Below are 27,965 nucleotides of genomic sequence, written 5' to 3'. Positions count from 1 at the left end.
AGAGAGCGCGTTCGCCGACACGCTGACGCCCGCGCGCCTCACCCAGGCCCGCTTCAGCGCCTGCCTGCCGCCCAGCAGCCACGACGCCGCCAACTTCGACAACAATGAGCTCGAGAACAACCAGGTGGTGGCCAAGCTGGGCCACCTGGCTCTGGGCCGCGCCCCGGGCCCGCTGCTCGCCGACGCCTCGGCCGCCGCCATCCCATGCGGGCCCCGCGACCGCCAGCGGCCCGCATCGTCGCCGGCGCTGCTCGAGGCTGACCTGCGCTTCCACGCGACGCGCGGACCCGACGTGAGCCTGTCCGCCGACCGCAAAGTGGCCTGCGCGCCGCGGCCCGACGGCGGCCGCACGCTCGTCTTCTCCGAACGCCCGCTGCGACCCGGCGAGAGCCTCTTCGTGGAGGTGGGCCGCCCGGGGCTGGCGGCGCCCGGAGCGCTGGCCTTCGGCATCACGTCGTGCGACCCGGGCGGGCTCCGGCCCGCCGAGCTGCCGGCCGACCCCGACGCGCTGCTCGACCGCAAGGAGTACTGGGTGGTGGCACGTGCCGGGCCCGTGCCGAGCGGCGGCGACGCACTCAGCTTCACGCTGCGGCCGGGAGGCGACGTGCTCCTGGGCATCAACGGGCGCCCGCGCGGCCGCCTGCTGTGCGTGGACACCACGCAGGCGCTCTGGGCTTTCTTCGCCGTGCGCGGCGGCGCCGCGGGCCAACTGCGCCTCCTCGGTGAGTTTCCCCACCGCGCGTGCGCGGGCCGCCGCTGGGTAGCTCGAGCCAGGGCTGAAACCCGGGGCCGGCTTCCCAGGCTTGAGCGCGTGCTAGCATCCTCTTGCCTCCACCTAGAGTTTCTGATTCAGTAGGGGCAGCCCCGAAATGCAGTTCTAAGGAGTGTCCTAGGGATGTCCATGTTGCTGCTCCCAAGCCCGCATTTTGCCCACACCGACCTAAGTTCCCACTGGGGTCAGGGCCTGGAAGGCTTTATGCAGTCGGTAAATGGGCAGTGCAATTTTTATTTCTGTTGTTATGACTTATTATATCACGGATTTATTTTTTACATACATGAGGCATATTATGTTGTAGGAAAAAAAGTAAATACAACTGCACATAAAAGAGTACATCAGAATAACAGTGTCCACAGAAAGCGGGATAGAGGCTTGAACCATCTTATTTTGACGTGATTTTGCCTTCATTCATGCCACCAATAGACACGGAGGACGCACCAGCTGTAGGCCAGGCCCTGGGCTCCAGGATGGGGCACCACAGAGGACAGGACACAGGCCATGCACAGGAGATGCTTACAGACCACCTGAACAGAGAGCTGCACCGTGTGGTGTGGGCTGCTGAAGAGCGGCTTCTCTCTAATTTGGTAGAAGGGATGTGGTGGTCAGGACAGGTTCCCAGAGAGCACAGCTCCATTTTCATGATTCAAGAAGTCAGTCCAAATGGTAACAGAAACGATGAACATTTCCTGTTATCTCGTTCAATTTTGTACTTCTGATGCCTCTATGAAACCAATATCACTATCCCACCCACAGATAAGAAAACTGAAGCACAGAGAGATTAACTGACTGTCCCAGTCACACAGCTGGTTAGCCATGAAGATGTTGGGCAAATCACAGACCCTCTCTGAGCCTCTGATTCCTTCTGTGTAGAGAGGGAGTAATTACCTGCATCCTGGCATCGGCATGAGGATGAAGTGATGAGGTGCCTGTAATGCTTTCGGCAGGTGCCTGCCTCCTACAGCGTGTTTAATACACAGTAACAACAATGACTGCTGTTTGCAGGCAGAGGAGGAACACAGTGGTCATCGTTTTTGGGGAGGTGTGTGTGTGTGTGTGTGTGTGTGTGTAAGGGATGACCAAACGTAGTCATCATTTACCCTGAGATGAGTTTTCTAAGTTCCCACTGGGGCTTTGGCAAGAACTAAGCCTAGAATCAGTCTTCCTTACCCTCCTCCCCAGCACCTCCAGAGGAACCAGGATGAGTCCCTGAGTGGTCAGGAAGAGTAGGTAGAACGGAAGCGACTTCCTTCAGAGGCCAGGGACTTGCCCTCCTGATTTCTACCTGACAGCAACCTCAGCACTGTATTATCTGTCCATCCATCCTCAAGTAGGGTAAGGGAAGGAACATCTCTCTCAACTAAGAAATAACCCATTATTATCGGAACCAGCAGTGAACACAAGGAAGAAAACTCATTCGTGTTGCATACTACTAGTCAGGAATCTTGTAGTTGTAAGTGACAAAACCGCATTCGAAGTGCCCTAAACTGAAAGGAAAATGTATGAGTACACATACCTCAAAAGTCTGGGAGTAGATCGGATGGATTCAGGAATAGCTGGACCGAGGTTTTCAAAGCATGTTATCAGGATCCCATCCCAAAGCTCACTTTCCCCTGTGTTGGCTTCACTCCCAGGCAGGCTCTACAATGCTGGACCTACCTCCCAATGGATGGGCCCTTTCTTTCCCAACAGTTGTAGTGTTCTCATGAAGGCCTCTTTGACCTTTACTGGGTTATGTAGCCTTACCTAAACCGTCACTGAGATCAACAGGTGGAAGTTCTTCTTGGCCTGGCCTGGGTCATGTGAGTGAGGGTGACGTAAGTGCCCCAAAACAAAATCCTGGTGCAGTTTCTGAAATAAACAGGAATGCAGGCTGAGCAGGCAAAAAAATAGGTGTCCACCACACATGTGCGATTCCATCCGTCCTTAGCAGAAACCTGGGAGGTAACTCCTATCCCCCCATTAGACAGAGAGGGGAGCTAAGGTGCGAAAGAGTGAAGAGTCAGGGACTAGCAGAACAGGACCCACCTCCCACCGCCCCTGATGGAGTCTCTTTGGTCTCAGGCACCCTGCAGTCCAGCCCTGCGACCACGTCCCCGTCAGGGTCCCTCAGCGGCTCCCAGGATGATAGCGATTCTGATATGGCCTTCAGTGTCAACCAGTCCTCCTCAGCATCTGAGTCATCCCTGGGTAAGGAGGTATAAACCCCAGGGGGTAGGGGCTGTGGCTGGCCTGGCTCCTTCAGCTGTGCCAGAGCCTTCCTGAAGCTAAGCTAGGATGGCCACCTTTCCCCCCTGCATCCTCTCCTTTCTCGGCTGCACATTCATCTAGGGGGAGGAGGAATCGTCGTATGGTGTCCCAGAGGGCGATAAGGGTGCTTGAATCAGTACACACATGCTCAGGGGAGGGAGGGGGGGGAAGGGGACAGAGCCCAGAAGAAAACCCCAAGTTGGTGTCTCTCAAAATTGTTTCCCCACAAGTTCGGCCACAGAAGCTCTGCCTTCTTGGGGTTGCCCCAGCAAAGCCCACTGGAAAACCACATTCTTAAGACTGTCTTGTTCTCCCTTTCTGCAGTGACCGCACCCAGCTCCCCGCTGAGCCCCCCAGTGTCCCCTGTGTTCTCCCCACCGGAGCCGGCAGGCAGCAAGAACGGCGAGTGCACGGTGTGCTTTGACGGCGAAGTGGACACCGTCATCTACACATGTGGACATATGTGTCTGTGCCACAGCTGCGGCCTGCGGCTCAAGAGGCAGGCCCGCGCCTGCTGCCCCATCTGCCGGCGGCCCATCAAGGATGTCATTAAGATTTACAGGCCGTAGCCTGGCCCGTCATCGGGCCTTGGCCAGAGCAAGGTCACCTTTCTGAAGGCCCCCAGGGCCAGGCAACCGCTGTGGCCGCCAGGGAGTCCAAGGGCAGTGGCCATCCTGTCTGCCACTCTCCAACGGTGGGCAAGGCGTGACAGTCATGGAGATGAGGCCTTGGGGGTCTGAGCCCAGGCAATGCCTGCTTCTGGCTCAAAAGGGCTTTGCCCCCAAAAGGCCGTCCCAACAGCAAGCTCAGGACCTGCCTAGCAGACCACCCTGTCCCTCGGTGACCTCTCAGCTGGGAAACAGCACTCTCTGTGCAATGCTTTTTGCTGGAGTGGGGTTGAGTGTGTGAGAGAGGGTGAGGGGACGGAGTGGCCAGAGAAGAGAGAGGGAATGTGTGTGAGAGGACGAGTGAGAGAACGCATAGGTATTTATCCAGGGAGCCTGGCTCGGGAGGGTTATTTAACACTAAGGAATGTGCAATCCAGAGCCCAGACGGTAGCGTGACTAGAAATTGTTCACTTTCTGGGGCTGTAACGTCAGCTGGGTTTGAATGTATGAAGCCTGCACCTAAACAGAACTCCCTTGGATGGTATAGAAAAGGGACACTCGGATTTTCTAAGGGAAGGAAAAAATAGCTCATTGTTTACAGCTCCAAAGCAGCAAAGCCTTGGGGGGAAGGTGGGTGGAGAACAGAAAAGAACAATTTGCTTTTTTAGTTTCTTCCTCAGTCTTGGAGAGGAGTTTTGATGGGTGCTGCGGCCCACCGAGAGCTCTGGGTGGTGTCAACCCCAGAAGCCTTTTCACCCCTTCCCCCCCACCCCGACAGCCTAATAATAAGCATAGTGCACCTCGACTCGGTCCCTCTAGATGCTTTTCGTCTGTCCCACCCCTTGCTGTCCCCAAGAAGAAGGCAAGCAGCAGGTTCTCTTTTCCTGAGGGAGGGAAAGAATCCTGGAGGCTGGTGACTCACCTGCAGTTGGAAAGGCCGCCCCATCGCGCAGACGGCTCTCCAGATTTCGTTTTGTCACCCCGGGCCTGGCGTTCACCAGCGGCAGTGGGCATCACCAGGGCAGCCTGCTGGGGAAGCGGGAGGAGGAAAAGACTTTGCAACGGGTTCTGATTCTCAGCTTCTTTCCCTGCTGATTACTAAGATGTTAAATGATCATTAAGATGTTAATAGCTGAGACATTAAAATGCTGACCTTGGGACTCTCCCCCCCCCTTCCCAGGGCCATCTGCAGGCATTTCCTGGGACGTGGCCCTGTCCCTGACTGCCTCACCCCTGCGGAGGCCCATGTCTGCAGGCTCCCAGACCACCCCTGGGCTGATAGACTGGCCCAGGCCCGCTCCTCCTTCTGCCCCCAGTTCCGGTCCTACCCTCTGCCCTATCTTGCGCTGTACCTTTAAGGAAGCCCCTGGGCCTCTCTGATTCTCAGTTCCTAATCCGTCCAAGATGAGGCCCAGTACCTGCCCACTCCAGAACCCAGACCAGCATAACATCTAAAAAGCCCAAGACACTGCAAAGAACAGATAACATTTTTACTCCAATTCCTAATCTGTTCCTCTGCTGCACAGATGACGGCAGGGAAAGGAGAGCATTCAGAGAGTTTCTAGAACTAATGTTTGCTGGGTGTCTGGAGGCCCAGAGCCCAGCCCAGCTGGGCCCTCATCAAATCAAATCCCGTAAGACCAGTTGGTCATCGCAATGCTCTAGGTCTTGGACCGCCTGCTTCTTCTCTGCCTAAAGTGGTCATAGAGTTCTGACCTGATCTCAACTTCAGAACCCCCACCCTTGCCCCTGCAAGGGCCCCTGATTGGTTATTTTCCCCTAGTGAATCTGGGAAACATGCCCACCTTTAAATTTTGTGACAGAGGTTTTTGGGGAGCAACTGGAACCTCAGGATAAGAGCTGGAGAAGCTCGGTAGCACTCAGTGGCCAGCAGGAGCCTTCCACTTCCCCCATGGGAGGCGTGGGCACAAACCTTGTGGGAGAGGACTCGTGCCCTCCTCCCCACCAGAGCTGGTTCTCCAGGCAGCAGTGCTGCTGACCGGATTGAGCCAGTCACAAGCTCCGGTGGTCTCAGAAGCCCACGGGAGGCAGCTGGTCTCCCCTGCCCCCTGCCCTTCCTAACTGTCCCCACCCCTGGGTGCCAGCCACGGTCATGTACAGCCACCACCAGGAAGCCAGTGACCGAGGGCCTGGACCCACGTGGACCAGGCCGTGCTCCTGGTGACCTGTTACCTGGAACAAAAGGAGCTGGTGGCCTGTTTAACTTGCTCCGCAGCTGCTATAAATAGCCTCCCTGTTTCCAAGAGAAATGAGGGGGGTGTTTATCTTCTAAAAACCAGACATTTCCTGATGCTCTAAACTGATTTATTCAGAGCTGTAGAGGAGCTGCTCCCATGGCCCTCACATGGCGGGAGAGAGAGGAAAGGGAACCCCTCTTTCTCACTTCACGCCATTACGTGCCTCGGTGCTGGGCTGGAGAGGCCTCTCCACGCACCGATCCTGTGAGGCTGGCCTTCTGACCCCACTGAGTCAGATCTAAGACACCACCGATTATAAAATACACCATTTTATGTACCACTAGGGGAAAAAAGGCGAATTTTAACTGCTAGATGGCACAGCTACACAATCCGTTCTAATCAGAGACTGGAAATGTGGAAGAAAAAAAAAAAGCTGTGCTATTTAGAACTGATAAAACACGGTATTATTCCCGTGGGACAGGTAAGAGAGCTGAGGTCCTGGGGGTGAAGTGATAGGATCACATGCAGTATGTGGCAGGGCTGGGATTCTAACCCAAGAGTGTCTGGTACGGAATCCCACTCTCTCCGCTGCCAGGCCCCAAGCCCTGGAAAGCTTGAGACTGCCTTGAGTTTTCTTTCTTGAAACTTCTCTGGGCAGCCCCTAGAGAGAGCCTGGGCACCTGCACCTGTATGGAGGGTTCCAGCCCCAGGCTGCCGTCCCTCTGTCACCCATACCGTGGAAGTACAAGTGTCTTTCCTTTCAGGCTCGCCTTCCCACTGCCCACATTCTCCTGGCAGAGCTGAGCTATGTGAGATCCTGAGGCCAACCTGAAGGCCTCCTTTGGTGACACAGGGGTGTACATACGGGGCAAACCTCGTGGAGGGGCCGAGAGCGTTGCCCCACCACCTTCCTGGGCCTCAGCACCACCACCCCCTTGGGCAGGGACTCCGGGGCTAAGAAGGAGGAGACCAGAAGATACTCCGTTGTTGTGGTCTTGTGCCTGTTTATTTTGAACCACCAGAGAAACTGGGCTGTTTCCAAGTCAGAACAATCTCCTTTTTCTAGTCCATTCCCAGAAGTGGGAGTCTTCTGGGCTATAGCCACCCAGGGCAGCTGCTCCCCGAAGTGCAGCAACACTTTGCTCAACACCCACTCATCAGCATGGCCTGTGTTCTGGACACAGTGCTGGGAACTGGGACTGAAGACAGAGCCCACAGGGAGCTGACATTCTGGAGCCGGACAGATTTGCACCTTTTCTTTGCTCGCTCTGGCGCTGGGTCCTGTGCCAGCACATAGTAGGTACACCGTAAAGGTTTACGGGAGAAATCAGAAAGCAAGTCCCGAGCGCTCAGGGGTTTGGTAAAACACCACATACACGTGCACACAAAGTCATTCGACAAACTGCGTGCCTACCAGGTGTGGGTGCTGGGGATTCGGAGCTGAGAGGACAGTGCCCTAGCTCTGCCTTCAGAAATAGAGACATTAGAGGATGATGAAACACTGGGGACAGAATCCGTTGGGCTGTCTTGGCCATTCTGTTGCCTTTGGGGATCTATCCTGGTGAGTGCCCACGACCGCTTTCCCGACCCAGAGCCCCCTGCATGCTTCGAGAAGCCTCCTCTGCATTAGAAATGCCAGGCACCTTGTAGTCAGTGAGCTGTTGCCAAAATGGTCTTGGGCAGAACCCTCAAAGGCCCCACCACTTGATGATCACCCTCCAGTCTCACCAGGGAGACCCATGGGAAGGTGGCTACCTGCTACTTTCAGGCTTGGCGCTGGTCGCTGGAATCATCCCCAGGTCCCAGAGAATCCCATCAGTTCCAGTTGGCAGTGGGCTTGTGCAAAATCTTGGAGAATGAGAGGCAGTAACCTCCCCCCTGCTCAATCCCATCTCTGCCCCAGTTTTGGGAGAGGGACGCCTGCTCAGGAACACGTGGCCGCCTGGCATTTCTTGGTATTTAACTGTCTTTCCCAAGCCCCTAATGAAATGACTTGTACAACAATCTGTCTGTGCCTTATCAAAGTGTCTGTGCACTTTTTATCCTTTTTAAAAGCAACTTTAACAAGTGGTCAGGGGACTAGCATACATGGTAGTATTCTAGAAATATGTGCTAATCACCGAAACCCTTCTGCATTATGTTTTTGATGTAGGAGTGATGAAGTGTACGTCTCTCATCCCATCCCTTCACTACCTGTGTACAGACCTTTTTAAAAATATCTCTTATTCTTATTTTTCTGATTCAATACTGTGACTTCTCCAACACAATCTAATCTTTGGGGATTGTAATAAAGGTTTTAAAACTTGGGGGGAGTGGGTTGGGAAGGGTTTGCACTGGTTCTGTGTGTTGTGCTTTTGTGTGTTGTGTGTTTTGGTTTTTGTCTATTTTTATCTGTTTTATATTAACATAATTTTTCTGTTTAAAAAACAAATACAACTTTGGCTTGTTAAAAAAGAAATCTTCTTCAGAAGTCAATTTTAAAAACCGCAGTTGCACACACTGTTGGGGAGTGAAGGTGAGGAATACAAAGCATTGCCAACCTTGAGGGAACAATTTGCAAAATGTTCGCAGAGTCCTGATAATGTTTGATCCTTTTGCCAAGTAACTTTTGCAAAAATATCACAAGAAATAACTCTAATCAAGGATAAGCTCTATATGCAAAGATGTTCATCGCAGCATTATTTATAATGGTAAAAGAAAACTGTATAAGCCACCCTGACGTCCAACAATCAGGGTGACCTTGCCAGAACTCTTGGTTGCAAGTGACAGAAACCAAACCCAAACTGGGTTAAGGGGACTGAAAAGCTCAGCTAACTGCAAAGTCCAGTATCATGAACCCAAGAACCCACTTCAGGTGCAACTGGATGCAGAATCTTAAATGCTGCAACAGGACTTGTTCCCCCCCTCCCCCTTCTCGCTCTGCCCTCCTTCCCTGCGGCCAGTTCCCGAGCAGTTTCTCAAGACACCTGGCCACAGCACAGCGCAGGCGCAGCCTACAGCCTCCTCCCTGTGCCCTGTGTGGGCCCACCTGGATCACGTGCCCCTTCCTGAGCCAATCACAGAGGCCAGGGAGATACAGACCTCTGATTGGCCAGACCCAGCATAGGCGCTCAACTCCACCCAATAGCTGCTCTCCTAGAACTGAGAGTAGGGAATCGCAGTCTCAGCGAAGAACTAGTGCTGCGCAGGCAGGAGCAACAGGCATCTATCTCTCCAAGAAAGGATGAACGAACCATGATACAGATGTATACCTAGTTAGTAGTATGACCCGTGAAGCCAGACGGCCTGGTCCTCACCACGACATTGGACGAGACACTTAACCTCTTTGTGCCTCCGTTTGCTCATCTGCAAAGCAAGAATAGAAAAGTTTGCTGATTTTAGGATGGATGCGAGCATTATTGAGATCATGCTGGTGATGTGCTTGGCACCGTCTGGCACTCAGCAAAGAGTTTATAACACGGGAACATGTTTATGTCAAAACATGGTGGGAAAATCAAGATATAAAACTGCACATACACTCTGATCTCGTGGGTGTAAAAACAAGCAAGCAAGCGAGCAAACGAACGAACAACACCCCCCAAACCAGACTTGTGTTGGAATGACCAACAGGAAGGAAGCAAAAATCTCCATGGGGGCTGTGTTGGGATAATGGTATGATTGGACTTTTCCCCCTGTGTTTTCTAAATTTTCTGTAATGATAAATTATTACTTTTAATTTAAACTTGTCATTTGGAAAATAGTATCTCCCGTCTCTGCAAAAACCGATGAAAACAGCTAGCCCTTGCTGGAATTCGTCAGGAATTCCCAAGCTGATTGTCTGAGTTTGAGATCCAAATTTAGTCACAGTGGAGATAAAGGCCTGCAAGCTTCCAGTGGAGGCCAGGCCCGGCTGACCAGTTTGGTTGGGCTTCCTCCAGGCCAGGCTGTAGGGCCCAGATTTCTGGGGGTGGAGCCCTGCAGTGGTATCAGGAGTAGCAGGGGAAGGGAGAAGGTGGAGCTGCTCAGCCCTGCTTTTCCTGGCTTGCTGAAATAGCCTGGTTTGGTGCACTGAGTTTGGGGAGCAATGGGGTAAAAGAAGTGAAGTTGCATTTATGAAGCCAAAAGCCGAAGAAACCATGATTTTCCTACTTCTCTCAATGAATCTTCACAACAGTGTTGGTCTCCTTTTACAGGTGAGGGAACCAGGGTCCCTTCAAGGTAGAAGACGGACTGGACCCTAGATGTGTTTGTTCCAGAGCTAAGGCAAAACATGCCTCTGAAAGATAACGCTCATTTCTAGTAGGCCAGGGGATGTTTTCATAGATACCATCTGATAATCAAGATTTTTTTTTTTTTAATAAAGAGAGGTGAAGACTATACTAATATAGACTCTTTGGGTTTTAGGAGACTGAAACCCAACTCAAGAAAAACAACTTAAGTAACAACTCACACAACTACACTGGTCAATCCTCGCTTCAGGAATGGCTGGATCCAGGTGTTCACATGATGTCATGAGGTATCTGTCTCTGTCTCAGTTCTGCTTTCCTCTGGGTTGACAGCACTCTCAGGCAGGCTCTCCCTTTGTGATAACCAACATGGTCTCCAGTGGCTCCTCACTCATACCATACCAGCTTAGTAACCCTTTGGAAATCTTTCAGGAAAAGTCCCAGGGCATCTATCTTTTGACCTCTTGGATCAAAAAAGCCCAATCCCTACATCAGTTTCTGTCACATACCCACACTTGACACAAAACCAAGGATAACATGGCCCTTGCCCTCAAGGACCAACCAATCTAGAGGGGAAGGCAGACTCATAAACAGACGTGTTCAGACCAGTGTGGTCCTGAGGTTGCTAGGACTGGTCGAATTCAAGGCATAAAGGCTATCGATCATTTAGTGATATGATTTAAACATCCTTCTTTCTCCTGGCTATTCAGGATTTCACGAATGCCTGGGTCATGCTTCCTTGTACATCATATTTCTCTTCTAAGGCTTCAGTGGATGAAGTCTGTGCCCTAACCCTCGCCACCCCGCTGCCTGAAGCACAGCTAGCCTCAGAAGAGTTCCATATGGAGACTTCTCTTTCCCTTATTCCCTGGGTCCCTGCAGGACAAACAATCCTCTGCAAAGATAATAACAAATCATCTCACGAACACTATGTGCTAAGGACGTCCATGACATCTCTGACTCCTCACTCTAGTTCTTTGAAGTAGGTCCCATCATTACTTCCATTTTATACGAGGGAAAACCAAGACTCAGATTAAGTAACTTTATACATTCCATATGGCCTCTCAAAGACAAAAGTAGTTCCCAGGATCTAGACCCAGTGTTTTTCAAGGGCCAATGGTCCCGGAACATAGGCACTTGTGATTTCACTGATGCCACCAACAGTCTGTCAGATAGATATTATAGTCCCATTCTACAGACAAGGGAAGAGAGGCTCAGAGAGGGCAATGACCTGCCCCAAATCACACAGCTGTGAGCTGTGGAGCCGGAACTTGAACTAGGTCTGGCTCTTTCCACAGCATCACAGCTTGTCTGTGGGTAAATTGTCAGAAGTGAGCTGAGGGGAAGGAGCAAGAGGAGGGGAGGAGAAAAGAGAAGAAAGGTGGGGAGAGGTGGGGAGGGAATCAGACTGTTCGTCTAGGAGGACAAAGATAGAAAGCTGCCTAGCTGGGTCCCTGACTTACACAACGGCCATCAGTCCAATTCCAGGGCCGGAGAGTCTTCCCCTCTCCCTTCAGGCTCAATTCTCTTGGCTCTTGGAAGCTGGTTTTGGCTCCCACACAGGGATGTGGAAAACATGAATATTCCAGGCATCCACAGTGGGAACAGAGCCCCGACCTTGGCTGTTAAACGCACCCAAGGGAAGCTTCCAGAAGCCCAGGGGCAGCTACATCCACACAAAGTGCCTGGGGCGGCCGGTCAGCTTTCCTCAGCCCCCTCCCGTTCTGGCCTGGCCTGCCCAGGTGTAACCTTTCTCCCGGAGTAGAGCAACTCAGAATGCCCTCTCCTGCCTCTCCCCAGCTGCCCGGGGAAAGGCTTGAGCCATCCTTCCAGAGGTCCAAAGGGCCTGCTTAGGAGTCCGCAGAACTGACCTGAGTTCACGTCCACGCTCTGCCCCAACAAGCAGGGGTACTTGGCGTCCCCAAGGAGCCCCTAGGGGTGCTGTTCATCCGGAGGCTTGCATGGATATGGCCTCTGGAGTCGCACAATGGGAAGCCCCCTTCTCTATGCCTCACTTCCCTGCCTCCAGGTGGCGCCTGCTGAACCATCCCCTCAAGCCCGAAGTGGGAGGAGAGGAGGCTGATTGTGGGAGAAAGAAAATGACTCCTGGGGACCTATGCCCAGAGGAGGCTGCATCCTGGCTTCTCAGCTTGGAGTAGCTGTTTCCAGCGTTTTGGTGCCTAGCGGGGAGGGGGTGGCGGAGGTGATGGGGGTGATGAGAGCACAGCAGAGAAGACAGATGAGCCTGAGGGCCAGGCCGGCCTCAGCTGTGGGATCTTGGACAAGTTACTGACCCTCTTAAAGCCTCAGTTTCTGGATCTTTGAGGTCTCAGCCCCCTTGTGGATTGTGTCAAGATGAACCGAGTCAGGAAGTGGCTGGCATTTGGGAGGTGCTCAGGAACGGCAGTTGTTCTTTTTACCAGTGTTATAGGCTGTGCTATATCACTTCCCTGCCTCGTCCCACTAGCCCCCATCTCCCTGTCCCAGCTGGGCCTCTGTCCTCCACAGTCCCCTGGGCCTTCCTACAGGCCCTGAACTGCCTCAGGAGTTGGCCCAGTGATGCTGTTAGCAGCACTACAGGTGACTGGCACAGGGTCTACCAAATGGTAGAACCTTGGTATTTCTGTCCCGCTCCCCCCAGGGTGGAATTTCTGGCATTAGCACACCTCCTTCCCATGAGGAATGAAAGCTGGGGGCAATCAGATGGCGGGGGCTTGCCAGGCCTCTGAGTTTGCCCCGGCCCCTCGCCCCTTGCTTGCTTTGGCTCCCCATCAAGAATGCTGGACCAGGCCTGGGAGGCTGACTGACCTCAGACTCCAGAGGGAAAGTCACACTTGTGCTCAACTCCCAGGAGCAGCCCTACATTCCAGGAGGGGCGTGGGAAGGGCCAGGCCTTCCCCCAGCTCAACTGAGCGGGGAGCTGCCTGCAGCCTGGCCATGCTCACAGCCTCGGCACTGGCCATGCCCACCTCCACGCCCCCCAGGGAGATGTGCCCCACCATGGAGGGATGGAGCGGGGAGGTAGAAGATACCCATTGCCACCATAGGACAGAAGTGAAAGAAATTTCCCAGAGAGATGTTTCTGGCTTTCGTCATCTAGTCTCCTTTGCTAGCTAATGCTCTTCTCCCTTTTCTGGTACCAACCCCTACCTTCAAAAAAACCAGAACCCTCTCCATTATTCTGAGCAATTCTAGTCTCCCTTCAGCCTCTGCCCCCTCTGAGAGGTAGTTCCAGGTAGTTCTAGGACTGTCTAGATTTGACCAGGGGCGTCCCTCCTGGCCCAGTCTTCCTGTCTTTCCACCCTGGTTTGGGGGCGAGGGGGGTGGGTGGTGTAGGGGCGAGGAGGGGGGTTTCAGCTGGAGTTGTTCTTAACAGAGGCCTGGGTATTGGGCGAGGTTTCCCTGAGCAAGTCACACAAGAGCTGGGCCTTGGAGGGTGGACAGCAGACGGCCAGCAGAGACAGGCCCAAGCACACTGCGCAGAAGGGAACTACCCAAGCACAGAGGACGCGGGGCAGCCTGCTGGAAGAGCAGACCAGGGCCCGGACAGAGGTCCCCAGGAGACATTTTCCTTCTGCTACAACCAGCCTCTCTTCCTCCAAGCAGATCCCAGCACTCTGCTGGTTAGTTGGCTCCTAGGCAGGCTTCCTCCCACAGACCAGGCTTCCCAAGCTCCAGACAGGACGGCTCCAGATAGGGCACAGGGCAATGGGGTAGCCTGGGCAGGGGTCAGGGAGCAGCTTGGCCTTGGGAGGGCCCCATCCCCTTGGAACAACGAGCTCTTCCCTTTTCTCACCTTCCAGGCCGTGAACCTGGAAGTCCTGAGGTCCAGAGAAGAGGGTTTTCTGGGCTCCTCCTTAGACGGGGCTGGCTGTTTCTTTGCCAAAGATGGAGCACGGTCGCCCTCTCTTGGTCTTGGGAGAGTGTGCGATGCCTTGAGTAAAAAAACTGCAGGGCAGGCCGTTAGGGTCCAGGTGCCAGATGAATCTACTGCCCCCACCCCACCCCTAGCAGATCCTCGAGATGTCCCCAGATGACCTCGGAATCCCGGCTCCTGCGAATGGCCTTGTGGGTCCAGGGAAGCTTGAGGAGGACAAGTTAGAGTGACACTGGGGCCGGGCTGAGGTTACATCAGAGTCTGGGGCTGGGCTGAAGCTTTGGTTGGGAAGGACTGGGGCTGGGACCAGGACAGCTTCCTTGCCCAGACCCTGCAATACTAAGAGGATGCTACCTGGCCCCTAACTCTGGTCCCCACCTCAGGCCACTGATCTGACGGGCTCGGTCTAACCCACACATACAACCCTGTGTCAGACACATTAAAATTAAACAAGCAGGAGGAAATGCAATAAAAAGAAAACTTCAAGACATGGTGAGTGAGATAAGCCAGTCACAAAGAGACAAATACTGTATGATTCCATTTACATGCAGTCTCTAGCGTAGTCAAATTCATAGAGGCAGAAGGCAGAAGAGAGACTACCAGGGATGGGGGGAGGGGCGTGTGGAGTTAGTGTTTAATGGGCACAGAGTTTCTGTCCAGGAAGATGAAAAATGTTCTGGGGATGGATGGTAGTGATGGCTGCACAATGAAGATGTCCTTAATGCCACTGAACCATATGCTTACAAATGGTTAAGATGGGGGCGCCTGGGGGGCTCAGTCAGTTGAGCGGCTGACTCTTCATTTCTGCTCAGGTCATGATCTCAGGGTTGTGGGATCGAGCACTGAGTCAGGCTCCATGCTCAGCAGGGAGTCTGCTTGAGATTCTCTCTCCCCCCTCCCTCTGTCTGTCCCCTGCTCACTCTTGCTCTCTCTCTCTCTCAAATAAATAAAATATTTTTAAAAAATGGTTCAGATGGTAAATTTTATGTTATATGTATTTTACCACAATTTTTTTACTTATTTTTTAAAAGATTTTATTTATTTATTTGACAGAGAGACAGAGAAAGAGAGAGAGAGCACATGCGCACAGAAGCAGAGGGAGCAGCAGGCAGAGGGAGAGGGAGCAGCAGGCTTCCTGCTGAGCAGGGAGCCCACTGTGGGGCTGAATCCCAGGACCCTGAGATGGTGACCTGAGCCAAAGGCAGCCACTTAACCAACTGAGCCACCCAGGCATCCCACCACAATTTTTTTAATTGGAAAGAAAAAAAAATCCTCAAATATAGATGAGGGATGGTGGTGCTGCTAAAATTGCCGCTCTGGCCATGGCGGGGGCGGGGGGGGGTGTGGGCTTCCCTACACTCGTGTCCCAATTTGCCAGAATACCACAGAAAAGAATATTCTCACAGTTCTGGAGGCTGGAAGTCCAAGGTTAGGGTGCTGGCAGGGTGGTGTGTTGATGACTCTTCCTGTCATCAGGCCCTGGCATGGCTTTTCCTCTGTGCACATGTGGAGCAAGAGATCTCTGGCGTCTCTTCCTCTCCTCATGAGGACACCAGTCCTACTGGACAAGCCCACCCTTTTGACCTCATTTAACCCTTCTGACCTCCCCAAAGGCCCCATCTCCAAAGGCAGTCGTTCTGAGGGATCAGGGTTTCAGCATATGAATCCTGGAAATGTCATTATCATTGTTTAACGCAAGAAAGGTCTGGACAGTGGGAAAAGAGATCTGACGAGGTGAGGCCGCCATCTAGAGAGAGTTGTCCAAGGGGAGCCCAGCCCAGGGAGCAGGTTAAGCTAACAGCACACCTTCGCCTCACCAAACTCACCACTAGGGGGCGGGACAGAGAAGGATGCCGATGGCACAGCAGAGGGGCCAAGGTAAACCCAGGAGGATGAGAGCCCTGGTCTACCCTGAGAGGGTCAAGGGAGACTTCTGGGAGGAGGCACCTCCCGAGGGGCATCTTGAAGGGGGAGCAGATGGTCTCAAGCTGGAGAAGAGGAAGAAGGGTTTTCTAGGGAGATGGAGCAGTGGGTGCACAAGTCCCAAGGCAGCTTCACTCCAGCCTGGATGATTTATCAGGCCAGTAACAATAACAACAACAAAAGTATAAGAAGCAGCTGGTTTGGAGAGGATGTGTACTGCACCTTGAAGATAGCTTTTGAATATTTCTTTGTAAATAGCCTTTGTTATTTTCCCTTCCTCCTTCCCGTAAAATAGAAAACACTTATGCCCTGATTCACCATTTAAGCCTCTGCCCAGAGCTGTGGTTTTCCTGATAAATTGAAAAGTTGCCCAGGTAATGCTAAGCAAGCAGTTAAATCAGATTAAATTAGGACAGTGAGTATCCAAGGGCTGTTTATCATTCCCCATTTGTTTGCAAGGGAGACGGGCATTGTGCCCTGGGAGGGGGCTGAGAAGTAGGCTCTGCCAGCTCCGTGACCCCAGGAAAGTGATGGGCATTTGTGTGTTACCCTTGGTTTCTATAGTAACACAATAGGTAGGCGATAGCCCCAAACTACCTAGAAAACCTCTCACTGCAGGATCGGGGAAGAGTGAAATTGTGAGACCCCCAGATGGCCTTCAAGAGCCCACCTACTGCTGCTGGAAAGAAGAGTGACCCTGTCAGGTTCAGGCCACCCCCTCCTTCGTGGATAAAAGAGTGAAGATGTGTGGGGTCCACCTCAACCCTTCCCCTCTCTTGCTTCCTGCTTCCCTAGAGTTCCCACGTCCCATCACTCTGACCCTGCACTTTGTTATGCCCTAGCCAGAGTAAGGCAACTTTATGAGAGTGGAAGGCTCTTAGTTTTTAAATATTAACTGAGTCTCCTTGACCCCTGGCACTTCCCTCCCTGACGTGGGACGTCTCTTCCCCTCAGGGCAGAAAGCAGAAAGGGCACGAGGGCTCAGCACGTACTGATGTTCTAGGACCAGGCTGGATCGGCGTGTGGGTAGAATTGAGGATCAGCTCCTGAATTCTGCAGCTGCTCCCCATCAACATCTTGGCCTGATACGAGCCCCTGGGACTTGGACCGTGGGGGAAAGGGAGGGAACCCCAGTGACATGGGGTCTCAAAGTAGAAATGAAGTTGTGAGGAAAATAGGCTCATTTCATGCATGTCCGGGTTTATGGATTGAGATGCGTACCTGTCGTGCCCATGCTTCCCTCTCTGCCCCCACTCCAAGTACATACACTACAGGTTGCCCAGGTCACTCCTACTCACCTGCTCTCCATTCAAACCTCACGGTTTGCACATGACCTCCTCCAGAAACCCTTCCCTGGCAGACGCCTCCCTGCACCCCTGCACCACCAGGCTGGGTTCATCTGCACTAACTTGCTTACTTCTCGGTCTCCTTGGTAAACCATTGGCTCCTCAAGGGGAGGGATAAGATCTAGTTCGTTTTTGGATCTCCGGTGCTCGGAGCAGTGCCCACCTCTTAGCAGGCACCCCCAGACGGCTCTCCACTTGCACAAAGGACTACCCGGAGGTGCTCGAGTGTGCCTGGGAGTGCCTGGGTCAAGTGTGAGTGCAGGAGCATATGTGACAGTGTGTTCGTGGGAGCATGCGCAAATAGGTGGGTGAGTGAGTGTGCGAATATGTGCGTGGGAGTGATGTGTGTGTGAGTGTGTGGGTGGTGTAAGGATGTGTTGAGTGTGAGTGCAGGTGTGAAAGTGTATATGTTAGTGTGTGAGTGCATCTGAATATATGGTGGCTGAGTGTTCCTGGGCATATGTGTGAGTGTGGGTGGGTGGGTGTGAGTTTCTGGGAGGGTTAAGTGTGTGAATGTGGGCGGGTACATGTGAGTGTGGATATGTGCAAGAGAGGGTGTGAGTGTATGTGAGTGGATGCGGGAGTGCGTGTTGTGGAAGAGAGAGAGAGCAGGGAGGGAAGGAGAGAGAAGAGGGGGATGGACAGGATCCGGCCAGCGGAGGGGTTGTATAGGGGCTACAGGCCCGAGTGAAAGTCTGGAAGAAGGCAGAAGGCCCAGAGGGCTGGGAGGCATGGCGGGGTCACCCTGAGGGTCTCCCAGGGACGTGGGTTCTCACCCTGCTCTACTCCTGTGGCCCTGAGGCTTCCTCAGCTGAGCTGGCTTCTAGGGCAGCTCCCCAGGGTTCACGCCATGTATTGGCAATTTCCAAATTGCTACCGTATATTTTTCATCAGTAATTCTAAGAATTGCACAGGATGCCGTTGATTGGATGATCCATAATGTATTCATCGTTCCCCTCTCAATACACATTTTAGTCGTATGCAACATTTTCTGATTGTTCTCAGCCCTATCTTCCAGGTCCTTGAAGCTCTTTTTGCTCATCTCACAATTTCCATAGGAAAATTTCTATAGGACTTTCTTTTTTTTTTTTTTTAAAGATTTTATTTATTTATTCGACAGAGATAGAGACAGCCAGCGAGAGAGGGAACACAAGCAGGGGGAGTGGGAGAGGAAGAAGCAGGCTCATAGCGGAGGAGCCTGATGTGGGACTCTATCCCAGAACGCCAGGATCACACCCTGAGCCGAAGGCAGATGCTTAACGACTGTGCCACCCAGGCGCCCCTCTATAGGACTTTCTATAAGGAGGAATTCCTTAAAGAGGAAGTGTTAGGTCAGAAATGAGGCAAAGATCTAAGACATCAATTAGATCTCTACTGCCAAACCGCTCTCCAAAAACACTGTAACAACTCACAACTTCCCAGCAACGTGGAACAACCTACTTCCCTAGAACCTCACTAACTCTGGGTATGATTCATTTTTCATCCGTAATCAATGAGACACTTTAAATATATAGCCTCTCCTTGATGTTACAATCACTGTTTATTATTATTGGCAACGACTACCTCTTATTGTTTGAGTATTGCCTATCTTCTTGTGAGTTGCTTTTCCCTGTTCTTTGCGGATTTTTTGGCAAAGTGTTATTGCCAAAGAGTGAGAATGCTAGCAAAAACAATAACCCTTTGTTGGCCAGATATGTTGAAAGTATTTCTCCTAGTTTCTTGTTTGACTTTCAATTTTGCCTAGATGTTTTGTATGTAAAGAGAAAAAATGGTAATTCATGTAGCGAAGGCTATCAATCTTTTCCTTTGCTTTTTGCCTTGGGGGTGAATCGTTAACTTTTCAACCCAAAGATGATATAAATATTCACCTGTATTATCTCCTAGGACATTTACATGGTTTTAACAAACATTTAGGTAATGGAGTCATCTAGAATTTATTTTGCTTAAACTCTTGAAGTACAGATCTAACTTCACCTTTCAAGGTGATTGTTCACGCTCCCCCCTGCATGCTCCCTCTGAGGCCTCCCACCTCTTGCCCAGTAACCATTTATTGAGCACCTACTGTGTGCCATCCTTGTTCTTGCCTCTGTACGGGAGTTACCTGGGAACCAGCCTGGGGGCTCCAGGAGAGCAGAATCTCCATTTACGGACCTCATTCTACCTTGGTTTGCTCTCTAAAGGCTCTTTCTCCAAATACAGTCCCGTTCTGAGGTACTGGGGGTTAGGACTTCATCGTATGAATTTGTGAGGAAAGGACACAATTCAGCCCAGAGCACATACATGAACTCTGTTCTCAAAGGAGAGAATGATGAGAAAAGTGGAAGCAATATTCAAAGAGATAGTGGCTAAAATTTTACAAAGGTTATGAAAGACCTCAAGCCACAGTTATAAGAAATGCTAAGAACCTCCAAGCAAAACAAACCCAAATAAAAACTCACCTAGGGAACATTATAGAAAAATGACTGAAAACCAAAGACAAAGAGGAAGTCTTATAAGCAGACAAATGGGAAGCACAGAGAGGAGCTGAGGGTGTGGGGCATTTGGTGAGATCTTTACTATGTGGGCTGATTGGGCCGCACAGAGGAGGGAGAGTGAGAAGCAAAGGAGTAGAAAGTATTACAGGAATGACCTCGTGGTGAAGGCTAGGCAGCGTGGGGAGGGGCGTTTAAAAGAAACAGGGAAGGGGCACCTGGGTGGCCCAGTCGGTTAAGCTGTTAAGCGAGTCTGATTCTTGATTTCAGCTCAGGTCATAATCTCAGGGTCCTGGGATCCAGCCCCATGGTGGGCTCTGCGCTCAGTGGGGAGTCTGCTTCTCCCTCCCCCTCTGCCACTCCCCCTGCTTGTGCTCTCTCTCAAATAAATAAATAAATAAATAAATAAATAAATAACATCTTTTAAAAGAGAGAGAGAGAGAAACAGGGAGAATGCACATGGTGAATCGAGCTGAACAGGCCCTTTGAGGAAGAAGGCTCAGGCCCGTCAGACAGAAATGTGCCTTCCTGGGCCAGCTGCTGCTAGGTCCAGAAACCCCAGCCCCAGGGGTCTTTTCCAGCTCACCCTTCCCTAACCAGCCATTGCTGATGGGCTCTCCTTGGTGCCCAGAACCAGGCCTCGCCTCCTTCACATCGGCATCCTCTCCATCATGGTGGCACCCTTGACCTTGGCTTTAATAATGGCCTTGACGCAGGTGCCCCAGAATCCCTCTCTCACCTGGAGCACTGTGCCTCGCAGCCATCCTCTGCCAGACACCCCCTCCAGGCCACCACCCCGCAGCTGCGCACTAGCCCTGGACTTCCTGCATACGCCAGCCCTGGACCCATCGGTCAGTTACTTAATACCAGTCAATCCAATAACAACCCCCGGTGCTCATCTTATGTTCTACCCAGTTGTGTGGTCCTGGGTCTTGGGAGTCATGTCGGACCTGCTCTCTCCCTCACGCCCCCGACCTCACCATATCTAATCCATCAACCAAGCCCCGTTGATCTTCCTTCATTACGCGTGGAATGTGTCCTCTCCTCCCCACCAGCACCCGGCCCCTGTGACCATCATCTCCCCTCAGGTGCTCTGCAGCGGCCCCTTCCTGCTCTCCCTGCTTCCATGCCCCTTCAAGCCACCCTCCTCAGAGGCCAGAGTCCTCCTGCCACTGGGATTCGGATCCTGTTGCCCCGACCCAGAACCCTCCAATAACTAGAACAACAGCAATAATAACCACCAGCGCTCACGGGGAGCTTCCAAGGGCCTCCCACTGTTTTCAGACTCATTCCTCACGGGAGCCCAATGAGGGGAGCTCTGTTTACATCCCAATTGCCCAAGTGAAGACACCAAGACACAAAGAGCTTCAGCAACTTGCCAGAGGTCACCCAGCCAGTGTAAGACAGAGACAGGATTCTAACCCACATGGCCTGGGGCCAGAGCCCACACCTTAACCACAACGCCATCCTGGTGCACCAAGGAGACAAGCAAACTTCCCATGGGGGCTCAGAAGGCCCTGTGAGGTTGGGTCTGACCCCCTCCAGAGCCTTTCTTCCATCATTATCCCCCTCCCATCTGCCCCACTCAGCCCAGATGCCGCCAGCTCACTCACAGACTTCCTCCCCCCTCAGGGCCTTTGCACCTGCTGAGCCTACTGCCTAAAACTCAGACAAATTCCCACTTCCGTCCCCACCCCCTTCTCCTTCCATATCTTTATTTTTTTATTTTTTTAATTTTAATTTTTTTACTTTTTTAAATTATGATTTGTTAATGCATCCTTAGTTTTTGAGTAGTGTTCCATGATTCATTGTTTGCATATAACACCCAGTCCTCCATACAATATGTGCCCTCCTTAATACCCATCACCGGGCTAGCCCACTCTCCTCCCCTCTAAAACCCTCAGTTTGTTTCCCGGAGTCCATAGTCTCTCGTGGTTCATTTCCCCCTCTGTTTACCCCCCCTTCATTCTTCCCTTCCTTCTCCTACCGATCTCCCTGCTATTTCTTATGTTCCATAAATGAGTGAAACCATATGACAATTGTATTTCTCTGCTTGACTTATTTCACTTAGCATAATCTCCTCCAGTCCCATCCATGTTGATGCAAATGTTGGGTAATCGTTCTTTCTGATGGCTGAGTAATATTCCATTGTATGTATGGACCACCTTCTCTTAGCTCCTATTCAAGCCTCTCAACGCTAGGCCTTGCCTTTGCAGGCTGACCACTAGAGGGCGCCATAACCTGAAAAATCGCCAGGCTGACCCTGTCTACACTAAGCCCCACGCAGGGAATGGAGCCGGGCGCCTGGGGTCTTCTTCCGCGTGAGCGCAGTGGTCTCCCTGAGAAGCTCTGCGGGCAACTAGACACTGAGACCCAGTTTGATTCCCTCCCTTGCCATTCCCCAGCTGTGTGCACAGAGGACGCTCAGCCACCACGAGTATCCCCATCTGTCAAATGGGGTTGTTGAACCGCCAGCACCTGCCCCACAGAGCTAGTGCTTTAAGTCCCACAGAAATCAGAGTGATGGCTAACATCCCAAGAGCCTCAGGGGAGAAACATGTATTTGCTCAGAAACATTTGTGGAAGGAACCAGCCTGGAAAAGACTTCTGTGTGGGAAGGAAAAGCAGATACTGGTCCCTTACTCTCCTGTGCCATTCAGATCTCAGCACAACTCTGAGAAGCGGGTATTCTTGCTCTCCATGTTGGTCACTGAGGAAACTGAGGCACAGCTGTACAGGGTAGAAAATGGTGGCCCCCCTCACCCCCTGCTACTGGCTGGCCACCCTGTATCTCACGTCCTCTGGCTCTGTGGTGTTCACGGTGTGGCCCTGAAGCTGCTGCAGCGTCACCTTAGATTCAGGGTGGCGCCGGCCCTGGCAGTCTACTAGCCCTCCAGGGCGTCCTGCAGTCTACTAGCCCTCCAGGGCGTCCTGCCGGCCACAATCAAGCCCTTCCTCAGGTCTGTGAAATGTGCCTGCGCGTAGGGAACGTGAGACACAGGGGAGGAAATCTTGGAGGATCCCCTGCAGGACCCTGAGGGAGAAGGGCAGTGAGAAGTCAGGCTGTTCCCTGGGAGGTGGTCTCCGGCTGAGAAGATCCCTGGGCGGGTAGAGCCTGCTGGCTGGAAAAGCCCCACAGGATGAAGGCTTACAGTTTCCGACACAACCGGGAGTCCATCAGCCAGCCCTGGTGACCACAGAGTGTTGGGAAGCAGAGGTGCTCAAACTCTGAGGGCAGAGATCACTGACAATGCAGATTCCCAGGCCCCTCCCTGCATCTCCCAGGTTGGGTCCAGGAAGCTGATATCTGAACTATCCTAACATTTGGGAACCTTGGGCGTGGAAGGCGTCGGACCAGCCACACCTCAGTGTGAATTCTGACTCTCTCCCCCAGTAGTTCTGTGGATCTGATACAAATTCCAACCCCCCTGACCATCAGATGCCTCCTCTATAAAAGGTGGTCATTGTGGAAAAGATGATGGTTTCCAAAAACAGCAGTGGCTCAATACATTGAAAGCAGGAAAGCCGACTGGGGAGGTGAGGGCAGCAAGGAATAAAGGGCATAGAGTGTCAGCCTCAGAGCACAGACTTTTGTCCCTGGGGCAAAGGGGAGCCACGGAAGAGGGGTTTGCCCAGGAGAGACACGATCCGATTTGCATCTTCCCACCCTGCAGTGACAGGGGCTGAGCTGGTGAGAAGGCTGTGTGCGCACACTCAGGTTGAGTCCCTGCCCTGCCCAGTCCCCACTGCTGCAGGGATTTGGGCGACTGATTGAGCGGGCCAATAGCTCAGTCCCCTCATCCGGCAAAGGAAGGTAAGAGGATTGTTCTGGAGAATTAAATGAGGACTCACGTGAGGCACTCAACCCGTGTTAATCAGTGAGATGGAGCGTTGTCAATGTGGGCGCGGTAGCTGCAGGAGACCAACGGGGGTGCAGTCACTGAGGGCCCTTTGTAAGTGCCTGGGAAACAGTGTGACCCTGGGGGCACATTCTAATGCCAGCCCCTGGCTCTCCCCAGGGGCCCCGGCCAGGTAGGCACTGGCTGGGAGCTGATGCCTGGATTGGGCACCCGCACCCCCCCTGCTGCCTCGCCCCAACCCACCCACATGACCCAGCTTCCTGTTTGTGATGCCAAGGCTGGAGGGAGGAAATCAGTGCCCCCGCCCTGGGACTGGAGGGCAGGAATGTGGACGTGTTGACGTCAAAGCCTGTCCTAGTTCTGGGGAAGTCGGGATGGGAAGGGCTTCCTGCAGGGCTGCCTTTGATCCCAAGCCTGAGCTGGGGGCTTCAGCTAGCCCTGAGGGAGTCAGGCCACCCAGAGCGTTCTCTGATGGATGCCTCTGGGAGGCTGATTCAGGGTGCTACTGTCAGCGTCCTACCCCAACAGAGCTGTGTGGCCCCGAGCAAATCACCTCCCTCCTTCCAAGCCTCAGTTCCCCCATCTGTAAGGTGGGGATAAAAATGTGCATTTCAGAGCATCATTCATTTATCAGATACGTATTTTGAGATGCGCCTGCCCTAGCTGGTGGGCTCCTTAACATTCCCTAACGGGCGGGGAGGTGGGGCGGGGAGGGAGAGGAGGCCCTGTGGCGGACAGACAGAAGCACAAAGCATTTCTGGAGGCTGCTGCCTGGAGGCTTCCCAGCATTAGCACTCACGGTGGCTGGGCGGATGTCCTGAGGAGGGCTCAGAGCAAGGTGTTGGGACAGCATGGGTGCCCTGAGAGTAACTGTGAATGAACCTTCCTGGGAAGGACATCAGGAATAGTTTCTAGAGCCTTCTATGGCCTTCCACTCCACTCCGTTCTCCCTCTTTCCCGCCTGCTCTCTCGTTCCCTCTCTGCCATTCTCCAGGACACTGCTCAGCTCCCCTTTGGGGCCAGAGAGACCTGGGATAGAATCCAGACTTGGCCATTCACTAGCTGTGTGACCTTGCCCATTCTTTCTCTCTGAGTCTATTTCCTCAATTCTCTGTGTGACATGAGGATAACCCCAGCCACATTACAAGGTTGTTGGAGATTAAGACATCATGTCTTTAAAGCACCTGGTACACTGTCTGACAAGGAGTAATCATGGCTGCTCCTCTTGCTGTTGTTGTTGGCGTTTATTTATAAACGCCCAGATGTCAGGAGGGGCTCTTTGGGTGATGTAGGCGCCCTTTCCCCCAGATGCCCAGGAGGTGGCGACAGAGGCCCCTTGGTCAACAAAATCCCCATTCACTGATGAGAAACCAGATTTACGAGTTTTGGGCTTTTTTTTTTTTTTTAAATTAACATATAGTGTATTATTAGTCTCAGAGGTCGAGTTCAGTGATTCATCAGTTGTATATAACACCCAGTGCTCATGACGTCATGTCAGCAGATGCTTCCCAAGCTGAGTGCCAGTGGGAATTGGGGGGGTGGGGGGAGTGACTTCTGCCCCACAGACACCTGGGGAAGGAGAGCACTGACCACTTCAAGAGCAAGCTTGGTTTCAATTCATTTGGATACATATGACCAGAAGTGGGATTGCGGGATTATGGATTGTTTGATTTTTAATGCCTTGAGGAACCTCCGTACTGGTTCCCGCGGTGGCCGCACCAGCGTGCATTCCCACCAATAGTGTGCAAGGGCTCCAGTTTCCTGGCATCCTCACCAACACCAGCTGTCTTTTTTTTATTATGTATCTAATAACCATCCTAACAGGTGTGAGGTTTCGATTTGCGTTTTCCTGATGATTAGTGACACTGAGCATCTTCGATTATCTGTTGGCCATTTGGGCACCTTCTTTGGAGAGATGTCTATTCAAGTCTTTAGTCCGTTTTTGAAGGAGGTTATTCATTTTTTTGCTATCGAGCTTTAGAAGTTCCTTATATATTTTGGATATATATCCCTTATCTGACATATGATTTATAAATATTGTCTCCCATTCCGAGGGGTCTCTTTTCACTGTTTACTGTCTCCTTTGCTGTGCAGAAACTCTGGTCTGATGTTCATTGCGGCATTAGTCACAATAGCTAGGATGTGGAGGCCACCTAAATGTTCATGGACAGATGATGGATAAGGACAATGTGGTATAGACGTACAACAGAATATTATTCAGCCTTGAAAAAAGGAAATCCTGCGATAGGCAACAGCATGGAAGAACCTCGAGGACACTGTGCTGAGGAAAATCAGTCAGTCACAGAAGGACAGATACTGCATGATTCTAGTTATATGAGGTATGGAACTCATAGAAGCAGAGAGGAGAATGGTGGGTGCCGGGGCAGGGGGGAGCAGGAAGGGGAATTATTCTTCAACAGGGATAAAGTTGCAGTCACACAAGATGAGTAAATTCTAGAGATCTGCTGTATAACACTGCCTGTAGTTAACGACGCTGTTCTGTGCACCTAAAATTCTGTTGAGGTTGGATCTCATCTAAGTGTTCTCACCACATAAAATAAAAATTAGAAAGGAAGCAAGCTCAGGTGAAAGCCACCACAGAAATCTGAAATAGGATTGTGTGGAGAAGCAGAGGAGGAGACGCGGGGCTCCCCACCCCCAGCCCCTCCTCCTTGCCTCCTTCCACAGGCATTGCCACCCTCCTCCTCTCCTTCATCTCTTCTACTCCTTCCCTTCCTGCCCTCCTTCCTTCTCCCAGCAAATACGCACGTGGACCTGGCCTTGTACTAGGAGCTGGGATCGTAGCAGGGAGCAAGATGTAGGCTATGCCTTCTAGAAACTCCAAACCAAAGGGGACAAATAATAAGCAGATAAACGGAAGCAATAAAAAAGACATCCTTTCAGACCCTGGCAAAAATAAGACCTTGGAGAAAAAAAAAAGGGTGATACGATAGAGTGCTCAAGGACTGGGAGTAAGGAGAGCAGCAGGGAGTTGGCTAGAGGGAAGCATGAGCCAGGCAGAGGGAGCCACCTGAGCAAAGGCCCTGAGACCTTAAAGTCTATGAGACCAGGGGCAGGAGGCAAGAGGTGGCCGTGGGGTCAGGGGCAGATGCAGTGGCCAGACTCAGAAGGGGGTGTGCAGGGGGCAGGCTAACGGGTCATCTGGCTGCTGAGGCAATCACAGCACCCACTAACTTTGACCGAGCACTCACTATCTACCAGGCATTGTTATTACCCCATTTTACAGATGGGGAAACTGTAGCAGGAGCCACAGCCAAGCAGGGTCTTCAGGGTTCCGGGAAATCTTGCGGGCCACTGGTGAGAAGAAGGAAGAGAGTATGCACGTGAAAATTAACACGCATTTGGCCCCTCCTGGACGCCAGCACCCTGCTGAGTTATGTGCTGTTACTTGATGGGTACTTATCATTCTCACTCCAGAGGACAGAACTATCATGATTCCCATTCCAGAGATAATAAACGAGAGGCCAAGAGGGAAGGTGATTAGTCCAAGGTCACGCAGCCTGGGAGTGGCAGACCCAAGGCTGGAACCCAGGTCCCCACACTGGGGCAGATGGTTCCCTGTGCCCAGAAGGCTCAGAGCCACCCGGAGGGCCAGCCAAGTGCTCTGGCTGCGGCTCCTCAGGATCCCTGGGGCCCACCCTTCAGCAAGCCCAGTCCACGTGCCCCCTGGGGCCTTGCTCTCTTCCGGCACCCCAGCAAACCCCACCATCTCTCCCTGGAGGGCCCTATTTCCTGCCTTCCTGATACTATGACAGCCTAAATGATCTTGTTTACCTATGTGCAGTCATCTCCCCGCCAGCCTATCCCCCAACTTCTGCAGACCTCTCTCCAGCTTCGCGATTTCACCCCCAAGTTCTGAACCCCACACTGTCCCACCCTAGCATGCTTCTGTTCTCCTGAACGAACCCACCGTGCGTGAGAGCAAGTACGCACCCGTCTCATTCATCCCTCTCTCCCCAGAGCTTAGCTTCGTGCCTGGCACGCAGGAGGGGCTCAGGGAAGATGAGTGGATGCACGGAGGTTGAATGGAAGTGGATGGTGGGTGGGTGGGTGGGTGGATGGGTGGATGGTGGATGGGTGGATGGATGGATGGATGGATGGACAAAAGACTATTTGACCTGAGCCTCTGTTGTCCTCCTGACTCACAGGAAGGAGGTCAGAGCACAGATGGCAGCAGTGACTCTGGTAAGAGGGTCCTCTAGTGTGGGGCCATCCAGGGCAGGGGCAGGTGTCAGTGCTGGGGATAGGCCATCAGCAGGGCCTGGCGACCTCTGATGTGCACAGAGCATTGATGAGCGAACCCTGAGACCTGACCTAGAGCATCCGCTGGAAAGGACAGGAACGGGTGGAGTGCCTAGAGCTGGGAGCAGGGCAACAAAGCACGTTGAAGCCCTGACTCAGCCAGGCGCTATGGGAGTTTCAGAAACTGGG

The 27,965-nt window shown here is 52.4% G+C and overlaps 1 protein-coding gene and 1 long non-coding RNA gene across 4 annotated transcripts in view; one reads left to right on the top strand and one right to left on the bottom strand.

The window, feature by feature from the left end:
- NEURL1B (neuralized E3 ubiquitin protein ligase 1B) overlaps positions 1–4,438 on the top strand; it is a 34,701-nt gene extending 30,263 nt beyond the window's left edge. For both annotated transcript variants that reach the window (XM_040630289.1, XM_040630288.1), the window contains 3 exons: positions 3–722; positions 2,840–2,965; positions 3,350–4,438. In XM_040630289.1, the coding sequence (XP_040486223.1) occupies positions 3–722; positions 2,840–2,965; positions 3,350–3,594 (1,091 nt within the window). In that variant the 3' untranslated portion in view covers positions 3,595–4,438. The remainder of the gene's footprint in view (positions 1–2; positions 723–2,839; positions 2,966–3,349) is intronic.
- LOC121102746 lies at positions 636–9,603 on the bottom strand. 2 transcript variants are annotated; one of them, XR_005834827.1, is made up of 3 exons: positions 4,556–9,542; positions 2,522–2,626; positions 636–1,354 (listed from the first exon to the last, which is right to left on the bottom strand). It is a non-coding gene; the product is annotated as an uncharacterized LOC121102746 (long non-coding RNA). The 2 variants fall into 2 exon arrangements; XR_005834826.1 differs by having other exon boundaries at positions 717–2,626; positions 4,556–4,662; positions 9,083–9,603.
- Between the last annotated feature and the right edge of the window lie 18,362 nt (positions 9,604–27,965).

Source organism: Ursus maritimus, unplaced genomic scaffold (assembly GCF_017311325.1).
Source record: "Ursus maritimus isolate PB19 unplaced genomic scaffold, ASM1731132v1 scaffold_15, whole genome shotgun sequence".
Lineage (NCBI taxonomy): Eukaryota > Metazoa > Chordata > Mammalia > Carnivora > Ursidae > Ursus > Ursus maritimus.
The sequence above is the reverse complement of the archived record's forward strand: the minus strand, read 5'-3'. Positions and strand labels throughout refer to the sequence as shown.